This window comes from Nicotiana tomentosiformis, chromosome 12, assembly GCF_000390325.3.
Source record: "Nicotiana tomentosiformis chromosome 12, ASM39032v3, whole genome shotgun sequence".
Taxonomy (NCBI): domain Eukaryota; kingdom Viridiplantae; phylum Streptophyta; class Magnoliopsida; order Solanales; family Solanaceae; genus Nicotiana; species Nicotiana tomentosiformis.
The window spans coordinates 26,548,038-26,560,862 of NC_090823.1; the positions used below are offsets into that span (position 1 = coordinate 26,548,038).

Consider the following 12,825-nt stretch of genomic DNA (forward strand, 5'->3'; position numbering starts at 1 on the left):
GTCTTGAATGTCGTCTTTAGACTATTCGAATGCCGAATTTTCAACTGATGGTACCCAGATCTCAAATCAATTTTGGAGAACACCCTCGCTCCCTGAAGTTGGTCAAATAAATCATCAATATGCGGCAAAGGATGCTTGTTCTTGATTGTAACTTTGTTTAACTGCATGTAGTCGATGCACATCCGCATAGTACCATTTTTATTTTTCACAAATAGAACTGGTGCACCCCAAGGTGACACACTAGGCCTAATAAACCCTTTATCAAGAAGTTCCTGAAGTTGCTCTTTCAATTTAGTTGGTGCCATACGATACGGAGGAATAGAAATGGGCTGAGTGCCCGACACCAAGTCAATACCGAAATCAATATCCATGTCGGATGGCATACCCGGCAGGTATGCAGGAAAAACATCCAGAAAGTCTCGCACTACCGGTACAGAACCAATAGTAGGAGTGTTTGCATCAACATCTCTCACAAAGTCCAAATATGGCAAACACCCCTTCCCAACCATACGTTGGTCCTTCAAATAAGAAATTACCCTGTTGGGAACTTAATCTAGAGAACCTCTCCACTCGACTTTCGGCAATCCTGGTATCGCTAACGTCATGGTTTTTGCGTGACAGTACAGAATAGCATGACATGGAGACAACCAATCCATACCCAAGATTAGATCGAAATCAACCATACTAAGCAATAAGAGATCAACTCGAGTCTCCAATCCCCCAATAGTTACCACACATGATCGATACACACGGTCCACAATAATAGTATCGCCCACATGCATAGATACACGAACATGTGAAACTAAGAGCTCACGGGGCATATCCAGATAACGAACAAAATATGATGATACATACGAATATGTGGAGCCAGGGTCAAATAATATAGAAGCTTCCCTGTGGCATACTGACACAATACCTGTGATTAGTGCATATGAAGCAATAACATTTGGCCTGGCAGGAATAGCATAGAATCAGGCCTGACCGCCACCTGATCGACCTCCCCTCTTGGGCGACCTCTAGTTGTCTGAGCCCCACCCCAAGCTAACTAGGTGAGTGGCATAGCAGCTGATGCAAGAGTCGTATCCTGACTCCTCTACTGAACCGGACCTCACGAAAGGCAGGGACAATTTCTCTTCAAATGACCCAAATATCCACACTCAAAACAACCCTTCTCAAATAATGGCGACAAGTACTGTGGTGGACCTCGAGAACCAGAATAACTATCAGAAGAACCTGGTACCGATGAACTTTGAACTGATGGTGCTCGAGATGAACTCTGATCTGGAAGTGCACTAAGAGAAGACTGACTTCGTCGAGCACTGTGTGAACTATGGCTAGCTGATGCGCCACGATGAGTTGGACGAGCCATCTGAGCGGGCCTATAAGGACGACCCCTGCTATGATAGGGCTGTCTCCCAGAAGGAACACCGCTGGAATTACGTAGACCACGAGACCTCTTGGCCTTCTTCTCCTCACACTCCTGAGTACGAACCATTTCTAGTCGTCGAGCATTGTCAACCACCTCATCAAATTTAGCACCCACTACATTTGCTAGAGTCATAACAAAACGGAACTGCTGGTTGAGGCCATTAATGAACCTCCTGATCTTATCCCTCTCAGTGGGAACCAACCAAACTGCATGACGAGCCAATTCTAAAAATTGCATCTCATACTGAGTCACGGACAAGTCCTCCTGACGTAAATACTCGAACTGCCTGCGTAGTTCCTCTCTGCGGGTCTGTGGCACAAACTTCTCTAGAAATAATACGGAGAACTCATGACATGAAAGTGGTACTGCACCAACTGGTCTGCTCCTCTCATAAGTCTCCCACCATCTGAAGGTTGCTCCGGTCGGCTGAAAAGTAGTAAATGAGACCCCATTGGTCTCCAGAATACCCGTTGTACGAAGCATCCGCTGGCATCTATCCAAGAAATCCTGAGCATCCTCTGACTCATCTCTACTAAAAGTTGGAGGATGGAGTCTACGAAACCTCTCTAATCTCTTCTGCTCATCGGCATTCATAATAGGACCCACCTAGGCCTGAGCAGTTGTAACCGACTAGACTAGTAGTGCCCCTGGTATATAAAATCCATGCATTATCTACTCTGGAGTACGGACGACAAGGGTATGAGTACCTCCCCCGGCCTGAGAAGTGGTTGGTACGGCCTGAGAAACCACCTGAGCAAGGCTAGTGCAAACAGTCAATATCTGTGATAAAGCCTCCTGAAGACCTCGAATCACAATAGGCGTAGCTGGTGCCTAAGCTGGCCCCACCGGCTCGACTATATCTGGAACCTTCTCCTGAGCTGGAGCAACTAGTGGTTCTACCGGTGCTGCTCTAACTGTTGTACGAGCTACACCTCGACCTCTACCACGACCCCGACCTCTACCACGACCCCGACCTCTACCATGACCCCAACCTCTTGTGGCCCAAACTGGTGGTACTGGTGACTGACTGTCCAATCCTGTAGTATGTGTCCTTACCATCTAAAAGAGAATTAGAATAACAGAAGTTTTGTTTTCGGAATCAACAAATTCGCACGAAAGAATGCAAGAAAGTGAAATTATTCCTAAGGGTTCGGCAGCCTCTCGAAGATAAGTACAAATATCTCCGTATTGATCCGCAAGACTCTACTAAACCTGCTCATGACTCGTGAGACCTATGTAACCTGGGCTCTGATACCAATTTGTCACAACCCAAAATCATACTTGTCGTGATGGCGCCTATCTTAATATTGGGCAAGCCGACAACCTCAATAAAACACTATAATCTTTTAAGTTTAAAAATATAATATTTAGATTTAACAGAAAATCCCACAAATACGGATACAAATACACTACCAAAAACCGGTGTAACTAAGTATATGAGCATCTAAATGACAACATAGTCTGACTAATAAAAATACTGTCTGAAAATATAGAGCAACACAATAACTGAAAGGGAGAGAGATTCAAGGTCTGCGGACGCCAAACAGCTACCTCGATAGTCTCCAACAGATGGATCCCCAAATCTAGCAATCGCAGTATCCGGAAGTACCTGGATCTGCACACGAGGTGCAGGGTGTAGTGTGAGTATAACCAACTCAATAAGTAACAAGACTAACCTTTGGGCCGAAAGTAGTGACGAGCTCAACAGGTATAGTCCAATATAGAAATAACAGTACAGAAATGTAGGCATGCTTTCAAGCTCAACAGTTAAACTCAGTACAAGTAAAATAGATAAATTATGCATGATATGAGGAATATGACATTTCTATATCTACATGTCAAAATATATGTTGTGTGTGATGTACCACAGAGGAAACCTCGTGTACTCACACTCTCAGAATACTTAATCACTCAGTATTGTATATGGTCAATCCATCTCGGGAAACTCCCTCCCTAATACATATATATATATATATATATATATATATATATATATATATATATATATATATATATATATATATCAACTAACAGTCAATCACTCAATACTGTACAAGGTCGATCCGGCCCAAGGAACTCCATCCCAAATATAAATAAATAAGGCAACTCCATACCTAGGGAATTCCATCCCGAATATAAATAAACTGTGCTCACTGTGGGGGAGGATGCAGACTCCGGAGGGGCTCCATCAGTCCAAGCGCTGCAATTGCCAGATCTAGGAATAAATAAATAAAATATGTTACGGCGTGCAGCTCGATCCCATAAATATCACTCAAAAATTCCAGTCTATCGGGCTCTCAATGACATAAAAATCAACCCGACATGATGATATGATGCATCAATGAATGACAACAGAGACTGATATGTGACATGCAATGATGGATGTGACTGAGTACACAGTTTACATTTTTTTTAAAATAATTAAACAGCAAGACGACCCATATGGGTCCCAAAAATATCGGCACGTAGTCTAAACATGATCTTTAACATGAGTCTCAGCTCAATTTCCTCTAACACGTGGAGGATATGTGGATAATGACATAATTATTTGACTATGCAACTCCACGGAATCAATTAAGGCACAATTTCTATAGTGCACGCCCACACGCCCGTCACCTAGCATGTGCATCACCTCCAAACAATCGATATAACACGTAATTCAGGGATTTATACCCTCAGAACCAAGTTTAGAAATGTTACTTACCTAGAATCGTGTAATTCTTTATTCCAATATGCATTTGCCTCACGAATCGGCTTCCGAATGCCTCAAATCTAGTCACAATTAATTCAATTCAATCAAAACATATTATTGGAATTAATTCCATATAAAAATACTAATTTTTTAACCAATTACGAAATTCCACTCAAAATTTGCCAGTGGGACCCACATCTCGGAACCTGACAAAAGTTATAAAATATGAACGCTCATTCAACCACGAGTCCAACCATACCAAATTTACCAAATTCCGACATCAACTCGACCTTCAAATCCTCAAATCTTATTTTTAAATCACTAGGCCCAAATTCTCGAATTACACCTCAAAAACACGTAATCTAGTTAGAATATTCGATGATAATTCAATATTATTGACTAACAATGATCCCATGTGACTTACCTCAAGATTTCCAGTGAAATTTCTCTGAAAAATCGCCCCAAGCCGTATTCTTTCGCCCAAAAATATTGAAATAAGCTAAAAAAAATAAAACTGCTCAATAAAAATACTAATTTGGTCGCTTAAGTCCATTTCCCGTCACTAAAGGTCCGCACCAGAATCTGCTTGCACCAGCAATTTATTTTTTTACCAAAAAGGCTCTAACTCCATCATACGAACTCGGAATTTGACGATTCTTGTTCCTCTGAGTTACAACTAATAATACAAACCCAGTTATTCAATCGTAACTCAATTCGGAACTCATTTGCTCAATGTTATACCAATTTCGCTCGTTAAACAATTAACTCATATTTCGTGCTAAAAACCCAATCGCGACTTGCTGAAATTAGACCAAGCATTCAAGATCATTCCTATAATTCATTATCAAACTCCCGGAAGTCTCGAAATCGAATTTCGATCTCTAGAACTAAAAATGGACATTAGGAGCATTACATGCTTATACTCAAAACACCAAACTCTTCTAAAAACTCTTCCAAAACTCATCCGAGCCCCATTGGACCCCAACCAAGTATATTAACAAGTCTCATAACATGACATGAACTTAGTCGATGACTCAAATTATATTAAACAACACTAAAACACGATTCGCACTCTAATTCAAGCTTAATGAAAACTAACTAATTTCAAATTCTACATCAAATGCCGATACCTATCAGATCAAGTACGATTGACCTCAAAATTTGCACACAAGTCATACATGACATAACGAACCTATCAAAATTTTTAGAAGTGGATTCCGACCCCGATATCAATAAAGTCAACTCCCAGTCAAACTTCTAAACCTTCCATTTTTAACTTTCGTCATTTCAAGTCAAAATCAACTAAGAACTTCTAATTAAATATTCGGACACACTCCTAAGTCTAAAATCACCATACGGAGCTATTGAACTATCAAAACTCTATTTCGGGGTTAATTACACATAAGTCAATATCCGGTCAACCTTTCAATTTAAGATTTAAATATTGGAACTAAGTGTTTCAATTCATTCTGAAATTTTACCGGACCCGAACCAATTACCCCGGCAAGTCACATAACAACTGTAAAGCACAAAATGAGTAGTAAATGAGAAACGGGACTGTAATACTCAAAACGACCGACCGGGTCGTTACAGGAGGAGAATTTATTATTCGATCCAATTGAGTAAAAAGTTTTAAAAGAACAGTAGGACATGAAAAACTATGTTCACCTTGTAGTAATTAATTCAATTTACAAGAGTTAAATTTACCTGCTTTGACATGAAATTTTTTTGGAGAAGTTTGAAAATCTTGTTTTAATATATGCTTGGTTGTTTGCATATTTTTCAGAAAAATTTCTAAAGAAAATATTTTTTTTTTGTCAAAAAATAATCTTGAGACACTTTAAGAACTATCAGTAGTTTGTAAGTTGAAAAAATAATATTTTACTTTACATCCTTTTTGTTCCAAATTGACTCATATTAAGTTCGATTTTTCATTAAGTCGGTATGGTTTCAAGAGAATTTTAGATCTGTTAGCAAAACTATTTTCTATGTGCTTTTAGGTTTACGTGGTTCTCATTTAACACATTTAACCATTATATTTTTTTGTACTTAAGGATATGTGTCGACGTAGGACATAACCAAACCATCTCAAATGATATCCTCCCATTTTACCCTTTATGTACTACTGTCACGATCCGGAATTCCCACCCTCGGGACTGTGATGGCTCCTAACATATCACTTATTAGACAAGCCAATATTAGAATAGTTTTAAGTCATTTTTAGCAAAGCAAATTAAATGATACCAATTAAACTGAAATAGAACTGAAATAAAGTGCGAAAAGTCATAACAACCGAAATATCTAAATACAATCCAAAACTTGTGTCACAAGTCCACGAGCGCCTAAAATAATACATATAATGGTCTAAATGAAAGTAAAACTGTCTGAAAAGAAGGAAACAGCTAGGATAAAGCAGAAGGGGACTTCAGGGCTGCGTACGACGAGCAACTATACCTCAAGTCTCCGTCAGATGTCCGATCCGAGAAATCTACTGACCCCCGTTGGGACCGACTCCAAAGTCTGCACAAGAAGTGCAGAGTGTAGTATGAGTACAACTGACCCCATGTACTCTGTAAGTGTCGAGCCTAACCTCGACGAATTAGTGACGAGGCTAAGGCGGGTCACTTACAATAACTTGTACGAAGTATAATAATAATGGCAGGAAAGGAAATACAGGCTAATAAAGCAGTTAACTCATGAAAATAAACTCAATCCTTGAAACCAGTAAAATCAAAAACGCCAATCCTCAGAATCTCGTACGAAAGCACCGAAGCCAACACAATACAACAAGGAATACAAGAGATTTTTACCGTTGCGGCGCGCAACCTGATCCCACCGTACAAATATGATCCTCCCTTATTCCACCATGTCAATATCAATAATAATAAGTAAAATATGTTGCGGCGTGCAACCCGATCCTACCATATAATTAGAGTCAATATCATAATCCTTCCTTATTTCACCATATCGATCCTCCTTTGTTTCACCTGTAGCGACGCGCAACCCGATCCCATCATACAACATCAATCCTCCCTTATTCCACCTTTTGCGGCGTGCAACCTGATCCATAAATAAAAATCAATAAATGTAATAAATTTCGCAACTCAATTCACAAGAAGCTCTACGAATAAGGAATATGAAAGCAAAGCCATAAAGAAAATCTCGTACCAAATCAAGAAGTGCTATAAATTTATACTAAGCAACAAGACATGCCGAATATATGACAGTTAAAGTATATAAGTAAGGCAATTAAGGCAAGTACCAATTAAATCATAGAAGCATGAGATAATCTAAAATTTTTAATACGAGAATAATAAATGACAAGAAGCAAATTAAGTCATAGGAAAACATTAAAGCATGTAGCAGTTAAGACATGGAATAAAATAATAAAATACGGAAAAAGCATGGAAACAAGTATTTTGACGACGTATATACACTTGTCACCTCGCATACATACCGCTACACTTGAATTTCACATAGCACATAGCTCAAGGGTTCTTAATTCCCTCTAATCAAGGTTAGACCCAACACTTACCTTGCTCCGCAAGAAAATCAAAGCTCTACCGAGGCATTTCCTCTAAAATCCTCCTCTAAACCAATCGAATCTAACCTAAATCGACTCAATAACATCAAATAATGCTAGGAAAATCAATTACAATATATAAAGTTAAGATCATTACATTATTTTCCAAAAAGTCAACAAAAGTCAACCCCGCACCCGCTTGGTCAAAACCTGAGATTCAGACCAAAACTCATTTATATAATTAGTTTCGAAATTCGACCTCAATTTGAGGACTAAATCCTAAATTTGCAAAAAATTTTAATTCTTCCCAAATCCCTAATTTTCTACCATGCAAGAACAAAGATTAAGGCTAGAAATTAATGGGTGATGATGGAAATGGAAGAAAATAAGTTAAAGTACACTAACCTATAAAAAGGTGATGAAATTTCTTCTCCAAATCGCCTCTAGGCCAAGATCTAATGAAAGGATGGTGAAAATGGGTAAAATCTCGTCTTTGAGATATTTTAAATCAATGTGTCACGTCTTCTTCGCGTTCGTGATGCACAGCGGCCCAATTGGCCTTCACGTTCGCGATATGTGCTCCACGTTCACGAGTGATCGCATTCGCATAGCACTCGCATTCGCTACCCAGTGATCGCATTCGCATAGCACACAAGCCCAACTCCCCCAAAGCCCACAATGCTTCGCGTTCGCGGAGGAACAGACGTGTTCGCGAAGGGCAAGCCCCCTCCACTTTGCATTCGCGAAGAGAAAAATCCACCCCAATTCCAAACTACTCTTCGCGATCGCGAAGAAGCATGCTACAGAAACCAGCAGAAGCTAAACCAGCATTTCCTTAAGTTCAAAAACATCTGCAACCTATCTGAAACTCACTCGAGCCCTCGGGGCTCCAAACCAAACATGCACACAAGTCCAAAAATATCATACGAACTCGCTCGCATGATCAAAACCCTAAAATAATACCTAGAACTACGAATCGGACACAAAAACGAATGAAATTTTCAGTGAAACTTAAGAACATTACAATTTCTCAAGCGGACGTCCGAATCACGTCAAATCAATTTCGTTTTGCACCAAATTTTACAAACAAGTCATCAATACTGAAATGACCCAATACCAAGTTCCGGAACCGAAATCCAAACCCATTAACAACAAAGTCAACTCACTTTGAAATTTAGAAATTCTTTTAGCCTTTAAGCTTCTAGTTTTTAACAAATTAGGATACGTCCAGTTAGGGACTTCCCAATTCAATTTTGGGCATACGCCCGAGTCCCAAATCACGATACGGATCCACAGGGACCGTCAAAATACTGATCTGGGTCCGTTTACATAAAATGTTGACCGTAGTCAACTCAAATAATTTTTAAGCCACGATTTCACATTTTTATCAATTTTCTCATAAAAACTTTTCGGAAAAAGAACAAGGAATGCGCACACAAATCGAGGAGACTAAACTGAACTATTCGAAGTCTCGGAACATAGAAATAAAGGGTAAAGCTATAAATGACCTATCAGGTCATCGCAGGGGTTGGCTCCTAGGCCCAGTTAACAATAAAGTATAACACCACAATCGAATGTGTAATCATTCCAAATTTGTCTAATATTATATATAGTAGCAGATTTGCCTTGTCCCAAGTGATCTCAAGAGACATTGCTTTATCGAAGAATTTCATTAGATATGTATATATAGTTACTAAGTAATATAAAAAGTATTGGATACAAATATCAAAATGACATTTCTTGTCATTACAATAATTTATTTATATGCTCACTTCTTCAAATGTTGACATAGCTCGTAAAAAATCCTGCATACGCTACTAATTGAATGACCGCATTTCTATCTTAACTAGCCTCTGTATATCTGCTAAACGTTTTTTGTAGACATGTTGGATCTTATATTATATGCCCAAAATTAACTCCCATATAGGATTATTGGTCTCACTATTCCGTTATATATAATTATAATTATCGTCTTTTCCTTCTGTGAATATCAGTCACATAACACTTTAGCAATACTTGTTTATTACTATAGTTTTATTTTAATTTTATGTGTTACATTTTCATTTCTTAATGTCATTCAGCATTAGATGTAGATACCTAATTTTTGTCTTTAGGAACCGTAATCTCGTCAATTTCACCTAAACTTCACACTTCTTTTGTTTACTGCTATGTGTGGTGCGTATATCCAGTTTTACTTCTAATTATTTTAATATCCTTGCGTTTTAAAATGTTTCTCCATAGTTCAAGCTTTTGGCTGATATTTTCCCTAATTTCTTCAATTAATGCATATTGCATGCAAAAACATATATTATGGAACTTCATCCTCTATACTATTTAACTAAAAAAATAATTTTTGTGGTCAAAGCATATAATATAATAATTTGGGTTTTTAATAACCAATTTTACTTCACTTTTCCTGATATAGATGAATGAGAAATAAATAAAATAAAATATTAAAAGAATAAAGAAAGATAAATCTTATTGATAATTACAGATTCCTTCCAAGAGGAGAGAATAAAGATCTTCAATTAGCGGAGAACAAAGTATGAGAGATTGATAGTAAGATTTCGTGACTTACTTGATAATCTTACAAAATATGGTAGAGGAGTTTCTATAAGAATACAATATGTAACCGCTTGGCCCCACTTAATTCCTTTCTGTTACTAACATTAACTACATTAATTGCCATTTACTTGAGTTACTCGTAATGGCTATGGTAATAATGGTCATTCGCGCGTAATCAGGGATTGTGTCGATTTCTTTCTATATTCATAGCTATTAATGAATCTTTCTCTTTTGTAGTCTTCAATCATGCATCTTGTGTCTATCTATTCTTTCCCAGTTATCTTTATAAATAATCATGTGATTGTTTTACCCATGCCTCATTATTCTTCTTTATTACTCTAATTCTAATGCCACCTGTCGGTATATCATTAATCCACGTGTCGAGTCCCTTTTTTCACCAATACAGATAGTCCCCCCACTTTCTGAATATTCTCAGCTGAATATTCGGAAAGTGGTAAGTTTATTTATGGCGAGAATGTCTTGCTATGATTGGCTTTGGAGTTTGCATCATCTTTTTATGGTTCATGCGCATGTGTCAGTACGAAGTGGTGGTTCCATGATGATGGTTCATAATGATGCCATTCTTATTAGTATTGCATCATGCATCTTCCTAAACTTCTTCTACTCTCTTTCGCTCCCTTCTAAGCTTTCCCTGCAACTTTACTTCTCTCTTTGTGTTTTTACAATAATTAATAATGGCCTCCCAATCATCAAACCCTTCTTCATCATCTGACCCCCAGAAGGCTATCACAGTAAATGAACTTTCTCATTCTACAGCTCCGGTTAGGAGTAGGAATAGAGGTGGCAGACTTTGTAGCTTGGCTCTATATCGAGCCGAAGTACCATGTCTTCTCAGAAGAAATCTTCTAAACCCTCTTCTTCTTCCAAAACTAAACTCTCGTCTACTCCAGGCATTCTGCCAAAACTAAGGATCAAAACGATTCATTACTTAAACCTGTAGTTTCTGAGATCGTTCCTCAGGAATTCTCTTTTAAATCTGACTATGAAGCATGAAAGAAAAATATTTCTTCCATGGTAGCACGTAATCCTGCTGATCGCTATCCTTCTTTAATCAACTTCGGTCTTCTTCCTTTGGTGCGCCATGAATGTTACTGGAAACTCGATTTCCCAGTCATAACCCCTAGTGTCGATGAACGAATAACCTCTTATCGTGATGGTTATTCGTTTGTTTACACTTATCCTTTCACCTTAGGATTCAAACCGCCTATTAACCCATTAATCATTAAATTTGGTCGATACTTCAATATTTTCCTAGAACAAATAGGCTCGATAATGTGGAAGGCAGTTACTTGCCTTCGCTACTTGTCGGGTTTAGTTTTCGCCCTTTTCTCTTTTCGTCATCTTCTCCACTTGTATTCTCCAAAACTTTTTGCCGGGGTATTTTCACGTTTGTGGCAAAAAGAAAAAGAGTCTTGATTAGTCCTGAAGAAGACTATGATCGAGGTTGGTATACTCGGTTCGTGGTTGTCCCTAATCATGCTTTAGTGGGAGATGAAAACATGACTTTCCTCGAGAAGTGGAGCTTTGTATGTAACCATTTACTTGTTTCTCTTCACTACACCATTTTCTCTTTTAGAACACTAACTTTCTCATATTTATTCATGTTTTCCAGCAATCATGGAAGTTTTCGGTGAACTTCCCCACTTTCGTGATTGGATAGAAAAAATATTGTTTGACGCACCTATGGAGCAAAGATCCTGAAAATTTCTATCCCAAAAATTTGGGTGGAAATTTAAAACCCATGTTATATTTCTTAACTCAACCATGCATTTTTCATTTTTTTCTCTCTTAGTTTAACATCCTTTGTAACTTTCAGGATTTGCTATCTATGAAGTCTGTCCTGTTTCCGCTCCTGCAGTTAAACTCAATGTTGATATTGCTCAGGAGCGGAATTTGAGTGTGTCCTCTTCAAAGAGGAAAAATAAAAATGCCAGTGCCTCTGATGAAGAGGAAGAGGATGACGGTTCTTTAGTGAAGAAGCCTAGAGTTAGAAGGCGCGTCGTCCTGGATAATGAATCCAACATTCCTCAAGATCAGACCACAAAACCCAAGTCTTTTCACCTGATAAACGATCCCAAAGATGTTCCTCTAGAGATTACAGAGGATGGCAATGTTGATCTTACCTTGACCCCCATCCCCCCTCAAATCCTGTGGAGAGATTTTTTTCTCAAGGATTTAAGGGTGAAGAAGAAGAATTTGGCGTTATTTCTGACGAGCCACCTCTTACAACTCTTCCTATGTGTCTCGTTGCTACTCCTACTGCTACTCATGTTGTTATTCCTCATGATAAAGCTGGCCCTTCTTGTGGGAGAGGCATGAAGCAGGTTATGATTGAAGTCCCCAAGGGCATCAACTTATTGAAAAAATCCAACCGAACTGTGATTTGGTTAAAACCATTAATTGGCCCTTTTGAAAGGGAAAAACTTGAATCTCACTCCTTTATCACTTTGATGAATGTCGTTATTCATTCTGCTCTTAAGATATATATTTTTTCTCTTATCTTTTCCATCTCTTATTTCTTTATACTTGTAATATTTTTCCCTTTCCTTTTTGCAGATCAATTTAACAGGCACAAAACTAATGAGGAGGGTGTCT

General features: G+C 38.3%; 1 protein-coding gene across 1 annotated transcript; it reads right to left on the minus strand.

The window, feature by feature from the left end:
• Positions 1-1,108: 1,108 nt before the first annotated feature.
• Positions 1,109-2,023, minus strand: LOC138902382 (uncharacterized). The gene has a single exon (XM_070190242.1). The coding sequence runs from the start codon at positions 2,021-2,023 to the stop codon at positions 1,109-1,111; it is 915 nt and encodes a 304-aa protein (XP_070046343.1).
• Between the last annotated feature and the right edge of the window lie 10,802 nt (positions 2,024-12,825).